This window comes from Furipterus horrens, unplaced genomic scaffold (assembly GCF_987537825.1).
Source record: "Furipterus horrens unplaced genomic scaffold, mFurHor1.1.pri manual_scaffold_6, whole genome shotgun sequence".
In the NCBI taxonomy this organism is placed as follows: Eukaryota; Metazoa; Chordata; class Mammalia; order Chiroptera; family Furipteridae; genus Furipterus; species Furipterus horrens.
Window position 1 is genome coordinate 170,040,162 of NW_028327176.1, and position 16,278 is coordinate 170,056,439.

The 16,278-nt window shown below is 35.1% G+C and overlaps 1 protein-coding gene across 2 annotated transcripts in view; it reads right to left on the bottom strand.

The window, feature by feature from the left end:
* HBS1L (HBS1 like translational GTPase) overlaps positions 1-16,278 on the bottom strand; it is an 81,742-nt gene that overhangs the window by 6,313 nt on the left and 59,151 nt on the right. For both annotated transcript variants that reach the window (XM_090279876.1, XM_090279879.1), the window contains 7 exons: positions 15,023-15,169; positions 13,169-13,243; positions 11,584-11,701; positions 10,913-10,981; positions 8,104-8,208; positions 4,882-4,972; positions 4,362-4,470 (listed from right to left, as the gene is read on the bottom strand). In XM_090279876.1, coding sequence (XP_090136002.1) covers positions 4,362-4,470; positions 4,882-4,972; positions 8,104-8,208; positions 10,913-10,981; positions 11,584-11,701; positions 13,169-13,243; positions 15,023-15,169 — 714 coding nt within the window. The remainder of the gene's footprint in view (positions 1-4,361; positions 4,471-4,881; positions 4,973-8,103; positions 8,209-10,912; positions 10,982-11,583; positions 11,702-13,168; positions 13,244-15,022; positions 15,170-16,278) is intronic.

The window sequence follows — 16,278 nt, forward strand, 5'->3', positions numbered from 1 at the left end:
ATGAATGTAATAATGGAGGAATAAAGAACACCTAAAACACATGGAGAAAATCAGTCACAAGGGTTTTGGGTTTTTTTTAAAGGTGCAGCTGAATTGTCATTACTCTACAAAGGCAAGTTAGCTTTATTTTCAATACCATTTGACCATTATAAATTGGAAAGATTCTAGAAAAAATTAACAACAGACTCTTAGGAGAAAAAGAAACCTCCCACAATGCATGCTAAGTAATGTGGTGACAGCCCTGCTTATACATTCTTTAGTTTCAGGTATCAAACAGCACCAATGTAACATAAACGTAGGTCAACATAACTAACAAGCATTTCTTTTACAACAATCAGCTAAACAACAAGCAGGATTCCCCTGCACTGGGCTCAGATGTAGTTAAACAATTGGTACTGGTCACCATGGTTTGCCAAATTTGAAAAAACAGAGGCACATAAACTTAAGTTCCTTCTACCCTTTGGGAGCAATGGGTGAGTTACAGCAGAGGTCCCCAGCGCTGGGCCAGACTGGTGCAGGACCATGGCCTGTTAGGACGTGGGCTGCACAGCAGGAGGTGGGCACCAGACTAATAAGCTAGCGAAGCTTCGTCTGTATTTCCAGCTGCTCCCCATTGCTCGCGTTACCACCTGAGCTCTGCCCCCTGTCAGATAAGCAGGGGCATTAGGTTCTCATAGGAGTGGAACCCTACTGTGAACTGCACATGCGAGGGATCTATGTTGCACGCTCCTTATGAGAATCCAATGCCTGATCATCTGAGGTGGAGCTGAGGTGGACCTGAGGTGGTGATGCTAGCACTGGGGAGTGGCTGCAAACACATCACCATTAGCAGAGAGGCTTGACTGCACAGAGACATAATAAATCGTTTGCAGACTCATATCAAAACCCTAACAGTGAGTGGCAAGTGACAATTAAGCTGCATCTGGTGAAGGGCTATAAGGCCATCCCCCTCCTCCCCTCTCAGTCCGTGGAAAACTTGCTTCCATGAAACTGGTCCCAGTGCCAAAGAGGTTAGGGACTGCTGAGTTACAGGGTAAAAATCAGGGTGGATAAAGAATGGGTTGTGGCAGTAGGGGGGTTAGGCTTTGTCTATCTCCACAGCATCTTACAGATAGTAGCTCAAACAAAATACTTGTAGAACACAAGTGATAAAATGTACATGTAAATAAACATGTAAATCTACATGTAAATAAATTATATACAGTGGTATCTCAGTACTCGTGGTTAATTTGTTCTGGAACTTGTGACAAGTGCCAAACCAACGAGTACCAAACTGTTTGCGAGCTACCGTGAGACCAATGAGAGGACCTCTGCTTCATCGCGAGAGACGGGCTCCGAGTAGCGAGCAGGTGCCAAGTGCTGAGACATTTTTTCTCATCAAAATGTGTCAGGTACAGGGTTTGATGAGTTCTGAACCTGACGAGTACCGAGGTATGACTATACTATCTAAACATTTTAATTCATATTATATATTACCAAAGACACCTGTAATTCAAAGTGATCCACAGCATAATGTGAAAGAAAATTGAAAAAGTAATGAATTTCAAAGTGAGAAGTGCTGGGCATGAGTCATGGCTTAATCACTTATTATTCAGAGAGTCACAACCTCTACTGTCTCTAATGCCTCACCTGTAAATGGGTACAATACTAATACAAGTCCACGGTCTGCAATTTCAAAATCCCAAAACACTGAAAGCCTGTTGGTCCTAATTCTGTTATAAATGCATTGAAGCAGTAAAATTGGACTTGTATTAAAGTAGTACAATTGAAAGTCCTTATTTATTTCACTTAGCATTAATATTAATAAGTTGGGGTACAAAAATGTTCGATTACAGGGTGTTGCTCCATTCTCTGTTAAGGGTTTTATGTAACATGCATGCTTAATATCACCTTTCTAAAATCTGAACATTTCTGAATTTTGAAGTACACTAACATGAAGAGTTTCAGATAAGGGCTGGGACTCTGTACTTACTGGAGGGTTGTAAGAATCAAATTATCTTGTGTTTTATAAACTATAACGGGCTACATAATCTGTTAGGTGGCAGAATAAGTCAATAAGAAGAGGTAATTTCTTAAAGGAAAATTAAAGGACTATTATTTCCCAAAGAAGGAGTTAAGAGTTCAGAGGATTATCAAAATGTGGCATATCTATACAATGGAATATTATTCAGACCTAAAAATGAGAGAAATTCTGATACATGCTACAACATGAATGAATCTTGAAATATTACACGAAGTAAAGTAAGCAAGGCGTAAAAGGTCAAATAGTATTTGATTCTCTCTATAATATGAGGTACCCAGAATAGTCAAATTCAGAGACAGAAGGTGGAATAGTGGTTACCAGGGGATGGGGAGTTGATGTTTAATGGGTAGATTTTCAGTTTGGGAGAAGGAAAAGGTTCTGGAAATATGTAGGTGGTGCTGATGAATGCATACCAGCATGAGTGTACTTTATGCCACTGAACTGTACATTTTAAAAATGGTTAAAATGGTAAGTTTTGTTATGTTTTACCACAATGAAAACACAAACAAATTAAATTATTCTATTTTCTTCTTCTTAAATACACACATAGTTTACCACATAAATCAAAGGAAACAAATATACTGGGTAGAGCGAAAGTAGGCTTCCACTTGTTCATGTGGAAAATAATATAAGAATACACTGTTTTGCATACTCGCAACTGTAAACCTACTTTTGCCCCATCCTGTATTTATGAAGCATTAAGGAATTAGTACCTAAATTTTAATTACTTAGGGAGCCTTTTCTTGGTTAAGAAATATATTTTTGAAGCTTTCTTCCCACAGGAAATGGACAATGACAAAAGATGACCATTTGTTCTGAAACAAATTTCATCCTGCATTCGTGAATAAATATATGAGTGCAATCCCATAAAGCAGTGCTGAAATACTTTCAATTCATACTTATTTTTAAGAAACTGCAGTAGACAGGAAAGCAGTATTACTATTCAAAGTAACTACTGACCTCCTGACCTCTCTACCCCTCCATTGGCAAAAATTATCACTGCATGAGTGAAAACATGCCGTAACCAACCCTCCAGCCTCTCTCCATTGGACATGCTGCTTTCTAAGAATGAGTGCCATTTCTTCATAGCAATGCAGCTGTAGTTTCTTGCCTATCAATACATGAATTTTGAATGTTTAAAGATTAAATATTTTCAATTATAAGTATTTTTTGGAGAGAATATAATTATAAAACTAAAATACTTAAACGGTATCTTATAAACATAATTTTATATGATCAAATTTACACAGAATTACAAAAAATTATAAGGAAAGCACATGATTATCTCAAATAAAAGCGTGTAAGTATAAAGTAAATTTAAATGAGCTAAAATAAATGTATTTCCACTATCACCAACTTAAATATTAAGTTTAAAGGTCAATAACTATTGTTTCATTTTTATTGCAAAGATACATCAAATGGTGAAATAATCTGTTTATGTTTTCAAAGGCAAGTCCTTTAGTTCCATTGAGACACATTTTTTACTGTTGTGCAGAATCTGTACTATTATATAAGCTAATTGAGAAAAATAAAAAAGCCTAATGGAAAAATGCTCATTTGTTAAGTGGCAAGAACAAGGTACCAACCTATGAACAGACTATGGCCCCAAATATCTGTAAAAAATTACACCTAAAACAAGAAACCCATGCTGTGCATGAGTGGCAGTATCTTTTCTGGGTAAGTAACATTACAGCATAAAATCACCCTCTTCCCATAAATGTGTATGTTCTAATCATGCTGGTCAATGATAACCTGCAAACCAACCTCACAGCATGCAGGGTCTGAAGGTGTTGCTTTAGTACAGGTAAGTGTACCCCATGGCAAGCATCCCTAGAATATACCCATAAATACCAATGTGTGGACAACATGAACACAAAAAAAATACACAAGTGTAAAGAGTACACATTTATGGATTATGCAATTCTAGATTATTACTAACTTTATTTTGTGTTTTCCAAAATTTTCTATAATTATGTATCACTTTTTTAGTCAGAAAAACTACAAATAAGCATATCAAAACAAAAATCAGAAAGATTAGTCAGGTAACCTTCAGAACACAGCAAGAAAAGTATCTGCTAATTTCCCTAAATAAATTTTATTATTATGAAGTTTGTGATTATGAAATTTCTACTCAATGACTCATTAAAAAAATATTCAGACTCAAGGGTCAAAATAAAAATGATTTTCAAATTCTAATTTCATGTTCTCCTGGATTAGAGTAATAAGCTACTAGCTGAAAATAACCATAGCACCATCACTTGTAAAAAAATTATTACTTTTTAGCATAAACGACTTTGAATTTATAAAAAGAGTAACAATTAAACATTTTTAAACTTACAGGAAATCCCTTAGTGATAGGAATTTCAATATTAAAGATGAGGATTCGGGCTCTGAAATGAGTGCAAGCTTTGATGGGTTCTCTGGGGCCACAAAATATGCAGCCAACCCTGTACCAAAAAGAGAGAGAGAGAGAGAGGTGGTTGTGGGTCAAACAAATACACATCTGATAGGAATACCTCTAAAACCAGTTACAAAGTAAAACAATCAAGCAAATTAGGGACTTTTTCTAAATATTCCCTTCTGGGGTAAAGCCTGGCTTTATACCATTATTAATCTTACATCATTTTCACATATAACATCTTTCACTCAAAGGACAAGTATGTGCACTGACATGTATTCAATTTCAACTTTAAGTGGGTTTGGCTATCATCCTTATCCTTCCACAGTGACAATTTTTGGCCAAATGGGATTCAGAATTAATAGTCATTCTTTCATTTGAACTGGTCAATTGCAAAGCGTGTATGGTTTGAGGTCCTATATTCAAAACAACGGTTGCTTCAAATCCCTTTCTCACTCACTTGATTTTGATGATATCCATCCCAACCAACGTAAGACTAACATGATCGCCTGCTGCTGCCCAATCAACAGGTTCATCATGCAGAGTGATTCCTGGAAATGAGTAAGAACCAAAGAATACAGTGAAACACCTCAATATTGAACCATAACAACCAAGAGAGTCAGGCTGATTTGTGCCTCATCAGTCACTACTCATCATTTTCAGTATGAATGGGTTGAGAGTGAGAAGGGTAACTGAACGCTGAGGAAAACACACTTCCTCTAGGCTTGACTCTTCTGGAACACCACCCTAAACATAAAGTGACTTGTATTTGTCCATAAAAGGCTGATTTCTGCTTTTTAAATCAAGAATTTTAAACTCATTTACACAACTGAGGATATTCATTAAACAGGCCCCATTCAAATATTTCTCATATTAATGGATGCAGGCATAAAAATACAGTTCAAATTATTTTTAATAACATAAAAAATGGGACTGGGGAAGGCAGTTTTACTTTTAATTAGACAACCACCTAAATGATCGCTATGATCTCCGGTAGCCCACAGGGCTTCAGTGTTCAGTGAGATGTGCCCTTGGCAGGCCCTTTCACTAATTCCTGAAAAGAACTGCTTTCCAGAGAGAGAGAGACAGAGACAGAGGAAAAGAGAGATGCACAGTGACAAGTGGTCATATGAAAAGAGATTATTTGTATAAAATATTTTTAATTTAAAAATGATCCCAGGTGCTGCTATACTCGTATACCTTTATTACACAGGGAGAATCTTAGAGAACAATTGCAAAGAGCAATATTCAGCTGCCTTATGCAAAGACTTAAAATAAATCTCATATTTTATGATCCTATAGGGTACGTTTATGTGGTAAGTCCTTTTTCACTTGAACTTTAGCCTTGTTACAAAGACAGTGTGTAGGCCAACAACTGTGGAATAATTCTTGAATGACACATTTCTAGTAAATTGTAATTTACCCTCATATTTCTGAAAATACTTATTTTCCCATGTAGCACAGACTTCAGTGAGTTTCTTTAAGACTTTTTGAAAACTGAAGCAGAGCATTAAGGGCTCTGAGATGACTTACAATTTTATTCAAAATTTCATTTAGGTGCACATCTGAATTACTCTAAGAAGAGGGGCCATAACTTTCATCATGGTATCAAAGAGGCTCTTGACTCCAAAATTGTTAACAAGTATGATATTAAAGAATGTTTGTTAAATTTTCAACTAATTAAATTTAGTTTTTAAATGTAGATTTTAAATGACCATATCTGATTTTGCTGTGAAATATGGACTGAAGACAGGAGTTAGCTACTTAACATATAACAGAGATTGCCTTAATTGAGGGTTGAAGAGCATTCATACTAGAAGTTCAATTAACAATATAATAAAATCTAAAAATAATCTAAATCTCATTTGCTTGCCCCAAACATGTTACACTGTCCTATAAATGGTATCAGTCTTCGTAAGGACCTTCTTCAATGGACAGGCGTTACACACACACACTTTTTTTTTCAACACTCCATGAACTTGATACGTTAATAAAGTAAAAATATAATTAAGAATTTCATTTGTTGGTTGCAGATTTAGTCACTTCCCTCTTTTAAGACACTACTGGTTAGTGAGCCCCAGTAGCACCTAAAGTGTTTAGACAGACGTGTGCATTAAACAACCAAGTAAATGAAGCAAAGCAACAGGGACCGAAATTGAGAACTGAGCGCCTCCAAGCTGGGTTAGAAGCACAGCTGTCAGGGAGTGGCGCGGGGCTCTCTTCCCTGTAAGAACCACTGGATTAAAGATAAATGGACAGAGCTTTCCTGCAAGGGAAGTGACAGGAAGGAGGGAGGGAAAGAACGTGGGACTTTCAGAAGTGACCAAGTTGTCACAAAGAAGTCAATCTGTAAGGTTCATGGATAATTTTAAAACCATGGTTTTAATTAATGTCTACTGATTATTGAAAAAACAAAACAAAACAAAACTTTTTATTCTCAAAAAAGTTTGTTAACATAAATTAGTATTTCAAAAGTACTGTAGCTCTTGGTCACTTTATAAAACAATAACAGAGATCTGAACTTGCAAACAATATATCTATATAAAATGATTCTTTTTTTAAAAAGCATAATTACTTTTTATCTAAACAGAATTTTCATAATTCCTAAGCAAGCAGAAAGAAAAAGGTAAAATGGAAATAATTTTGGCTTTCAACCCCTTACTCATCTTGAAATTTAGGCTAAACTCTGTTACCTAAACAAATATTCAATATTCATTAATTTCTTATAATCTTTAAGAAATCATCTTTTAAAGTAAGCAAATTAATTTTTTAAATGTATATTCAAATTTCTAAACTAGTCAGTACAACTCTGGATATAAATTATAAATAAGAGCAACAGAAGGAGAAGCACTGAAATTTTTTAAAATTTTAACATCCCCAGATTATACTTAAGCTTAAAACTGTTACAAATAATATAACTTTATAGTATAAAATGGATCTTAGTTTTATGTTTAAGTCAGAGGCTTAGTTAGAAGACTTAATCTTAAGGTATAAAACTATAAACTTTCAAGCAGTATTCAGAAAAAAATAACATGCATACATGTAAGAGCAAATCATTAGTAGATGAAAACAGTTATCAGTCATCATGAAAGTCATATATTAAATTATGTGTAAAGCCAATTAATTGTGGCATTTTAAACTAGCTCACAATTTCCCTTTTCAACATTAAGATTCTCTTCATTTACATCTAATTTCTTAGGTCTTCCTGTAATATATATATATATTTAATTATAAACATGATCAAAGCTGTTAACGTATAGTAATTCTGAAATACACATTTCAAAACAACAGACTGTAGCAGTCTGCTTTGCCACTGACTGTTTAGTGCCCGCTGGGGCTGGGTTTAATTTCTGCTACTGAATGCTATTTTAAATGTACCTGTCAGGTGTCTATACATCTGGTTAAATCCTAACCAGACTTCTCAATCAGTGTCAAGAAAAAAAAAAAAAAAAGGTGCTACCACAGTTAGAATGCTCTAAGTACATATATACACACATAGTCACAACAGTAGAAAATCGTTTAATGTTTTCACATTTTTATCTTCAACAGTTAGTATCATTTTGACAGTCAGTTACAATTTCAGTAAGAGGTTATATATTGTGGAGTTTAATAACTACTACTTTAAAAAATCTGCTGTCTCAAGTTAAAGGTTGTTTAGCAAGAGAATCTTGCAGAGGAATACCTTTTGCAGTACAAGTTTCATTGGGAGGCATTGCTAGCAGTCGATCACCAGTCTGGATATAACCAGCTTCAATTTTACCAGTTACGCAAAATCCAGATCCTTGATCTGCAAAACATGCCCAAATCTTATAATGATTCATAGCAATGTTATCTAACAATTAATACCATTAGCTCTATTTGGTGCCCTAGTACTATATCCAACTATAGTTCAACAAACATCAATGATCATCTTAGAATTTTTAACATATCTACTAAATATGGCATATCACATTCTACTCTTGATTTTCTTACAAATAAAAATATTCATATGACAAAGAGTTGGAATTCATTTCTTTTTCATATATTTATTGAGTGTTTACTAATTACCATGCACTCTAGGGATTAAAAAAAAAAAAAAAAAAGAAAATATAAGCACCTACCCATAAGAGAATACACTAATGAAGAGAAAGATAAAAACAATGACAATGTTCAGAGACAAATGTTATGTATAATGTACACTAGAAACAGAAAAGGTGCCCAGAAGAATCCATGTTGAGGGGGAATGATTACACTTTAGCTGGGCCCTCAGGAGAAGGATCAGGTGATTACCAGGGACCTTGTGGGGGAGGGGAAGAAGGAAAACACTGCTGACCCAGGAAACTGTGTGTGCAAAGTCACAGAGTTAGAACCACATGTGGGGTGTGCTAGACTCATTAGTCATTTATATGGAATTTATATGGGACCACATGAAATAATGAGGGAAGGCAAGGGACAAATAATAAAAGGACCTTGTAAGCCATGCTTAGGGCTTGAATTTCATCCTCAGTTAAGTATGGAAGCCTGTTAAAAACTGAACAGAGAAGGGACATGATGGCATTTTCATGTCAGAGAAGGAGGAAGTTTGATTAAAATGCACACACTGACTGCAAAGGGAATAAACGCAAGAATTTAGGAAGAAGGTATAATAAATTAAGGTTGATAAGGTAAGTGGGGGATAATGGCAAAAAGGGAGAAATCTGAGATGATAAGGCATTAACTGTGAGACAGAAAATGAAAAAAAAAAAGATCCATTTTGGCCTTGGGAAATTTGAAGTGTCTATAAGACATACAGGTGGAGAGGGTGCATTCCAGGGACACCCATCACACCAAATTCCATGAGCATGGGACCCTGGGAGCACAGTGCCTGTGGGGATGTTCATGGCAGTTGGCACACATATTTGGAGAATCTGAACAGGTGTAGGTTGGAGATGCAGATGTGAAAAGCATCACAATGCAGGAGGTAGGTGAACTCATGGAGGTCTGTAAAAAGGGGGCAAGCAGATCAGAGGACTGAAGCAACAGAACACCAGTTAAGAGACAGAGAAGAGGAATCCCCAGAGAAGACACAGAGCGGTCAAAGACACAGACAGGAGAGCAGGAGAACGTGGGTCCAGAAACCAAGGGAATAAGTTTTAGGGCAGATGTGACTATTGGCCTCAGAAGTAATGCAAAATTCAAGTAAGATGGAAGTAAGAGTGAACTGAAAAGCCGGCAACCAAAAGGACGTTTGGTAACCTCAGTGGGAACCTACTGAGGGGAGCCGTACAGGTAGAAGTCAGGAAGCAGCCCGAAGACAGAATGGGAGATGAAAAAGTAGAGGTAGCAAACATGGCTAATCAAAAAAGAAAACTAAGCACCTCTTGTATTTTAAATAGATAACAGTGATTTGGAAAACATTACCATATTTCCTCTAGAAGCTAATAATAATGATAAATTTCAGTTTTTTTAGATTATTTTGTGAGGCACCTTCATTCATTCATTTATTAAACATTTATTAAGCATGTTTTAGGTGCCAGACACGGAGCCAGGTCCTGCAGATAACAGAAAAGACAGTACTTGCTCTCAAGGGAGTTTACAACCTTAGTGAAGTAGAAAGCACTAAAGTTATAATTCTGCATGAAAAACGCAATGACAGGGGACACAGAGAACACAGAGGAGCACTTCAGACTATGTGTTTGGTGAACTCGCCAGTTATCAATTTATGGTGTCTCATCCAAATCCACTCTTTACTGCCTCCTCTGTGAATAATGGACATTTGAGGGATAACTGACGTCTTTACTGCACTAATTATTCTAATATATAAATGTTATATCCTTCTACTAACTGAGATATTTTATTCCATTTCCATTTTATAGTTTTCTGTATAGTGTCTTGTACTCATTAAGTGAGATTTATTCTTAGGTATTTAATGTAACACCTCCTCCAGCAAGGTCTGTAGCCCTTCTATGTTTGGGCACTCTTCCTCGGCCCTAGGGTGCTACCTGGTTTCCTTATATCTTACCGTTACTCCTTTATCATATTAATAATTCTTTATATTAAACTTCCCATGTCACCTATGTGTGCTATCTACATCCTTGATTGAACCCAGACTCCTACAGATGGGTAGGAAATGAATAAAGACAAGTGCAAAACACGGGTAGACAGTGGCAATAAAGACCCTCCTGTGTGTTTAACAGATAGTGAATGATCCAGTTTGGTTGAAGAATACGGAAACTAAGGGGATCTGATGGAAGAAAAAAAATCTATGAGAAACAAAGATAAAGGATAAGGTATTTTCATACCTCACAGATAAGTATGAGATGGTGAAATGGTGAGTAAATTGAAGATTTTTCTGGGCAGCGGAGTTAAGTAACTAAACTGTGCCCTTTAAGATTAATTTGGCAATGGTCTTCATACTGGCATAAAGAAGGGAGAATCGGAAGGACTATATAATTAGTTTGTCCAAGAAGAGAGGTAAGGAGAGAATGGAAAGGCAGGGTCATACTGAAAGGTACTGTAGAGGTAGTACTTACCTTTGAAAACATCAGATACACATAACCTAAAAGGCTTATCGATAGATCTTTGAGGAGGCTTGAAGGAATCTGGAAAAAAATGGCAAAAAAGCAAGGTTTAATTTAAATGTAACTTTTGACTTGTGTCCAAAGAGCCCATTAATGCCCCATATGTCTTAGAAAATAATTTTTTATAAACATAAAAATTAATAGCAAATTGAATGTCATTCATACACTACTGGGTAAGGTAGGTATGAGCCTCATTAATTAAATAGGGAAAATTAAGTATTAGCTTAAATATTACATGTGATTTCAAAAGTGAAAACTTAGCTCCTCTGACTACAAATCCTATGCTTTTGCATATATGTCACTGTCTACGACAAAGAACTCTAAACAATAACTAATTTCAAGTTTGTAGTGCATTAATTAGTGAGGCAGCCCTGACTGGTGTGGCTCAGTGGGTTGAGCATCATCCTGCAAACCACGAGGTCACTGATTCAATTCCCAGTCAGAGCACATGCCTGGGTTGTGGGCCAGGTCCCCAGTTATGTGTGAGAGGCAACGGATTGATGTTTCTCGCACATCAATGTTTCTCTCCTTCTCTTTGTCCCTCCCTTCCCCTCTCTCTAAAAGAATAAAAGCAAAAAAAAAATAAAATAAAATAATAATAATTCGTGAGGCAGTATTCTTACCAATTTGTTCTAATAAACATAGTCCTGTATACCATTTTGTAAGTTCACTCAACTGAGATCTCGTAATTAGATTTTCACCACTGAGACCACTTGTAGGGATAAAAGCAACATCACTTTCCTATTAAAAAAGAAAGGTTAAAGATATGAAACTTAATACAAGATTGTTTTTAATAAGTTCAAAGGCTGATCATTAGCCTAATTGCACCAAATTAGCAGAAGCAACAACAATGTACTTTCAAAGAAGTAATAATCATAAAATTACAATCCTGAAGTTATCTCATCTAACAGTGGCACCTTTTTTGATTTTGTGGGAAATTTGTAAATATGTTCCAAAACATACAAGCATTTTTCTCTAGTATCATAGACATAGTTCTGCTGGAGAAATTCCTCTGCACTAGTTTCCACTTTTCTCTGTGATCTCCTAAGTGAGTATTCCCTCACTTATCGCGGGTATTACGTTCTAGACACCTGAGATACGTGAAAATCAGCCAAGTAAGAATCTTACATTTATTTTGGCATTTATATACTGTATGTTTTAAGGCTTTATAAACCCTTCTCACACAGTTATAAGCCATTCCCAGTCCTTTATTAACCTTTCCCACACTTTTATAAACAATACTTATGTTTATAAGTATAAATGCCCTGGCTGGTTTAGCTCAGTGGATTGAGCGTTGGCCTGCGAGCTAAGTGTCGCTGGTTCGATCTTCCAGTCAGGGTACATCAGAGAAGGAAAACTCTGACTCCAAAAAACCTCCGCTGCCTTGCGGCATACCTCTTCAGGGGAAAGGCTAAGGGAGTAAACCCCGACAGAAAATCCGGAGCCAGAGTCCCTAAGGCGGTTTGACGTTGTAGTCAACACCGGCAACTCCTGCGGCGCACCTGAACCCAAGCTGTATCGACTCCGTCTTTCCCTTGGACCCTTCAGCTGCGAAGAGAGGGGGGGTCTGCTGCATGGGCAACAGCAGACCCTCCATATTACCCTGCCCAGGCTCTGTAGCTTCAGCGTCATCACAAGATGTCGATTCAACACGGGAGGAGACAGATACCATGTCACTCCCGAGTCGGACTGCACAGCCATTTTCGGCGGTGCAGATAGACTCTTAAGAAGCTACACCATCGTCTCTCAAGACGGACGGCTGCCGACGACGACGACTTATGTTCTTAAACACATTCTACACTCTTAAACCTACGTAACTTTAACAACATATGTATACAGTACCGCAAAATCCCGTGATATAGAAAAAAATCTGCAATAAATAATTAAATATAATATTTTAAAAAATCCTGCGATACAGTGAAGCTGCGATAAGTGAACCGTGATATAGAGAGGGACTACTGTATACTGAATTTAAAAGGTAGAAAAAGTCTTCTATTTATATTAAATCCAAGCCAGTTTAGAAAATATATGCAATTTAAGGTTGAAGTAATCCCAAGAACTAAACCAAAAGATACACAATACTGGGGACATAAAAAAACAAAAAGAATTAAAAATACTTAACAAGAACAGTAAAGTATTAGTTTTTTCTCTCATGACAACACAATGAGACTTAAGAAAAGTAACCAAATAAATTTAAAATTATCTTACCTTAAAACCCCCTTGCTTAAGAAAGTGCCCAAGTTTTCCAGTAATCTCTTGAAACCTTTCTTGTTGCCAATTTACCTGATAAAAATCCAGTTTATTGTCAAAACTATGCATCACACCATGCTATATATAAAATTTTAATTTATGCAATAAAATGTAAATAATCAAGACCATAAAATATAAATATAAAATCTATTATATATAAAATCCTTTAAAGTTAAAATTCAGAACTTAAGATCTAAATCAATATGATCTAAAAGTAACTTCTACAACAGAAAGCCTAGAAACAAACTACAACACACATAGAAGTTTTTGTACATGCTAAAAGTGATTTCAAATTTGGGGAGAAAAAAACAAATAAAATAAAGTCAAAAAGACTAAAAATATTTATGTAATATAAACTCTAGACAACATTATGCATGCTGTAGTATTTAGGGGTAAGTGTAGCAAAGTCTGTGATTTACTTGAAAATTCAAATTAAAATTAAATGGATTATGGATAAATAGAGGGGTAGATAAGACAAAAATGATCAAGCGAGTAGTACAGTCTTAAGTAGTGGGTATAATATGGGTGTTTACTTTAAAATTCTTTCAACTTTTCTTTATATTTGAAAATTTTCATACTAAAACACTGACAAAAGATAAAAGGTGTGCGTGTGTGTGTGTGTGTGTATAATGATATCACAGAAGACCTATGTAAAAAAACGTAGAATATGTATCTGATTCCAGGGTAAGGAAATACCTAAGCATAAAGAAAATAAAATATACATATATTTGTAAGTTTGAATATATGTCAAAATCACACCACAAAAAAAAAGTAAAACAATAAATTGGTAAAAATATCTAAGACAAGGTAAAAGAATATCTTTAATAAATAATGCTTATAAATTGATAAGGAATTTTTCAAAAAATTGCAAATTTATAAATAATTACAAAAGAAAAAATACAAGTGGTCAATAAATATACAAAGGATATTTACATATTATAGTAAATATTGAAAAGTAAATTGAAAAAAGAAATATCATGTTTTATATCTAATTGGAAAACAGTCCTTTACAAATGACAGGGCTGATAACAGTCTGGTAAAGTTACCACACCATATATGCCAAGAGGCAATAACTACTTTTCTGGAAGGCGTTTTGATCACATACAGCAAGTCTTAAATATGTATATTCCATTGGGCCTGGAAGTTGCCACAGAATAAACTATTTCTAAATACACACAAATACACACTATACTGGAAATATTCATAAGTAGGAGATTGTCTGAATAAAATTTATCCTTAAAATAGACTAGAATAAAGCTATAAAAACAACCTCTTTATATCAATACAAAAATTATTATTACCTGCTAGAATAAAGCTATAAAAACAACCTCTTTATATCAATACAAAAATTATTATTACCTGGAAACATGTATAAGAATATTGTCAATTTTTTGAAAAAGTAGATAATGAAACAGTTTGTAACTCAGTGTCATAAAGATAAAGATTCTTATCTATAAAAACAAATTGTATGAATGTACAAAGTGAAAAGTATGAAATTTTGGGGGGAGAAAAGATTGTTAGAAACATAGGTTATTTTAGGTTTTCTTTACACTAAAATAAATGTGTATTATTTTAAAAATAAAAGCAATTTTAAGACATTTTCATTAATTTTGAATATAAGAATAGGTTTTTTTTTTTTTTTTGGCTTAGAAATTCCTCATATCTTCTTTATTTTATGTCAGAATCATGAATTCAATTTTAAAATATGGCAGCTGGACTAATAAAGTACATAGTCACATCTGAAGTCATCAACATGGCAGAATACCATCTTAATTAGCACCTAACACGAATTCTCATAAAGCCTTTAAATACCTGATCCATTTTATTGACTGCCACTGCCAGCTGTGTTACTCCGAGAGAACGAACCAAGAGGCCATGTTCTCGTGTTTGTCCCCCCGTCTCAAACCCAGCTTCAAACTCTCCCCTGCTGGCGTCTACAACTAAAACAGCGACATCCGCCTAAGGAAGAAAAACACAATCAAAACTAGAAATAATGTCGCAGCATTTTAATTCAAAGGACAGATTATTCAATTAATTGTGTTAGTCAGACTCAAAATGCAGACTCTAACCTGCCACCAAACTCCAAAGCAAATCTAATAAAAGAATTACACAGATGGATTAAAATTTTTACATTAAAAAAGTACTAGCATTCAGAAAAAAAGACAAAGAATAAATAATTTCCATATTTGGTTACATAACAATTAAAATATCTAGGTAAAGGAGGAAGAACATAAACAAAATGAAAACATAAGTAAACAGGGACAAATACTTGTAAAATATAAGGTAAAAGTTATAATCAAATAAGTACCAAAAGAAAGGGAAAAAAGACATAGCTGTAAAAAACTAGTTGAAGGACACAAACAATTTGCTAAGAAACAAAATGGTCAATAAACATGAAAAAATTCAAATTCATTAGAAACCAGAAAAAGGCATCAGAAATATAACATATTCCTCCCTTTTTCCACTTTTACAAATTACATTGGCTAAGATTTAAAAGACAAGATCATTCACTCTAAGTAAGGATGGAAAGAGAAGGGAGTTCTTGTATCTCGCCTATGGGACTCTTAAGTGCACACCTCTGGAGGGCATTTTCACAAGAAGTTTCAAGAGCCGTAAAGTATATATCTTTTGCTTCCCATCAGCTTCACCACTGGGAACTTACCCCAGATAAGTAACAGTGGATCTACAAAGATATATGTCACAGTATTGCTTATACTAATGAAAAACTGAATAAATGAGTTATCAAAAAATAGCATATTCACTCTTGACAACTACTGAAAAAGAACCTTGACTAACAAATAACCTTTGTGGACCATTTTGAGAATTGATGAAAGACACCTCTCTTCTCATACACAATTTACCCAAAAGAAAAAAAAAAAAAGGCAAGCCTTAACCGTAGCTCATTTTCCTCATTAGCCTTTATTGATACTAGTTGTAGGGGTTCCCCCCACTCTTGTGTGTGACACTTCCTTCCCTGATTCCACCTGCATCATGTGGACGCAGCCTTTGAAAATTTGCAGTAAAGCTTGTGCAACCATAGATGTTCCCCATTTTCATTCTCATCAATT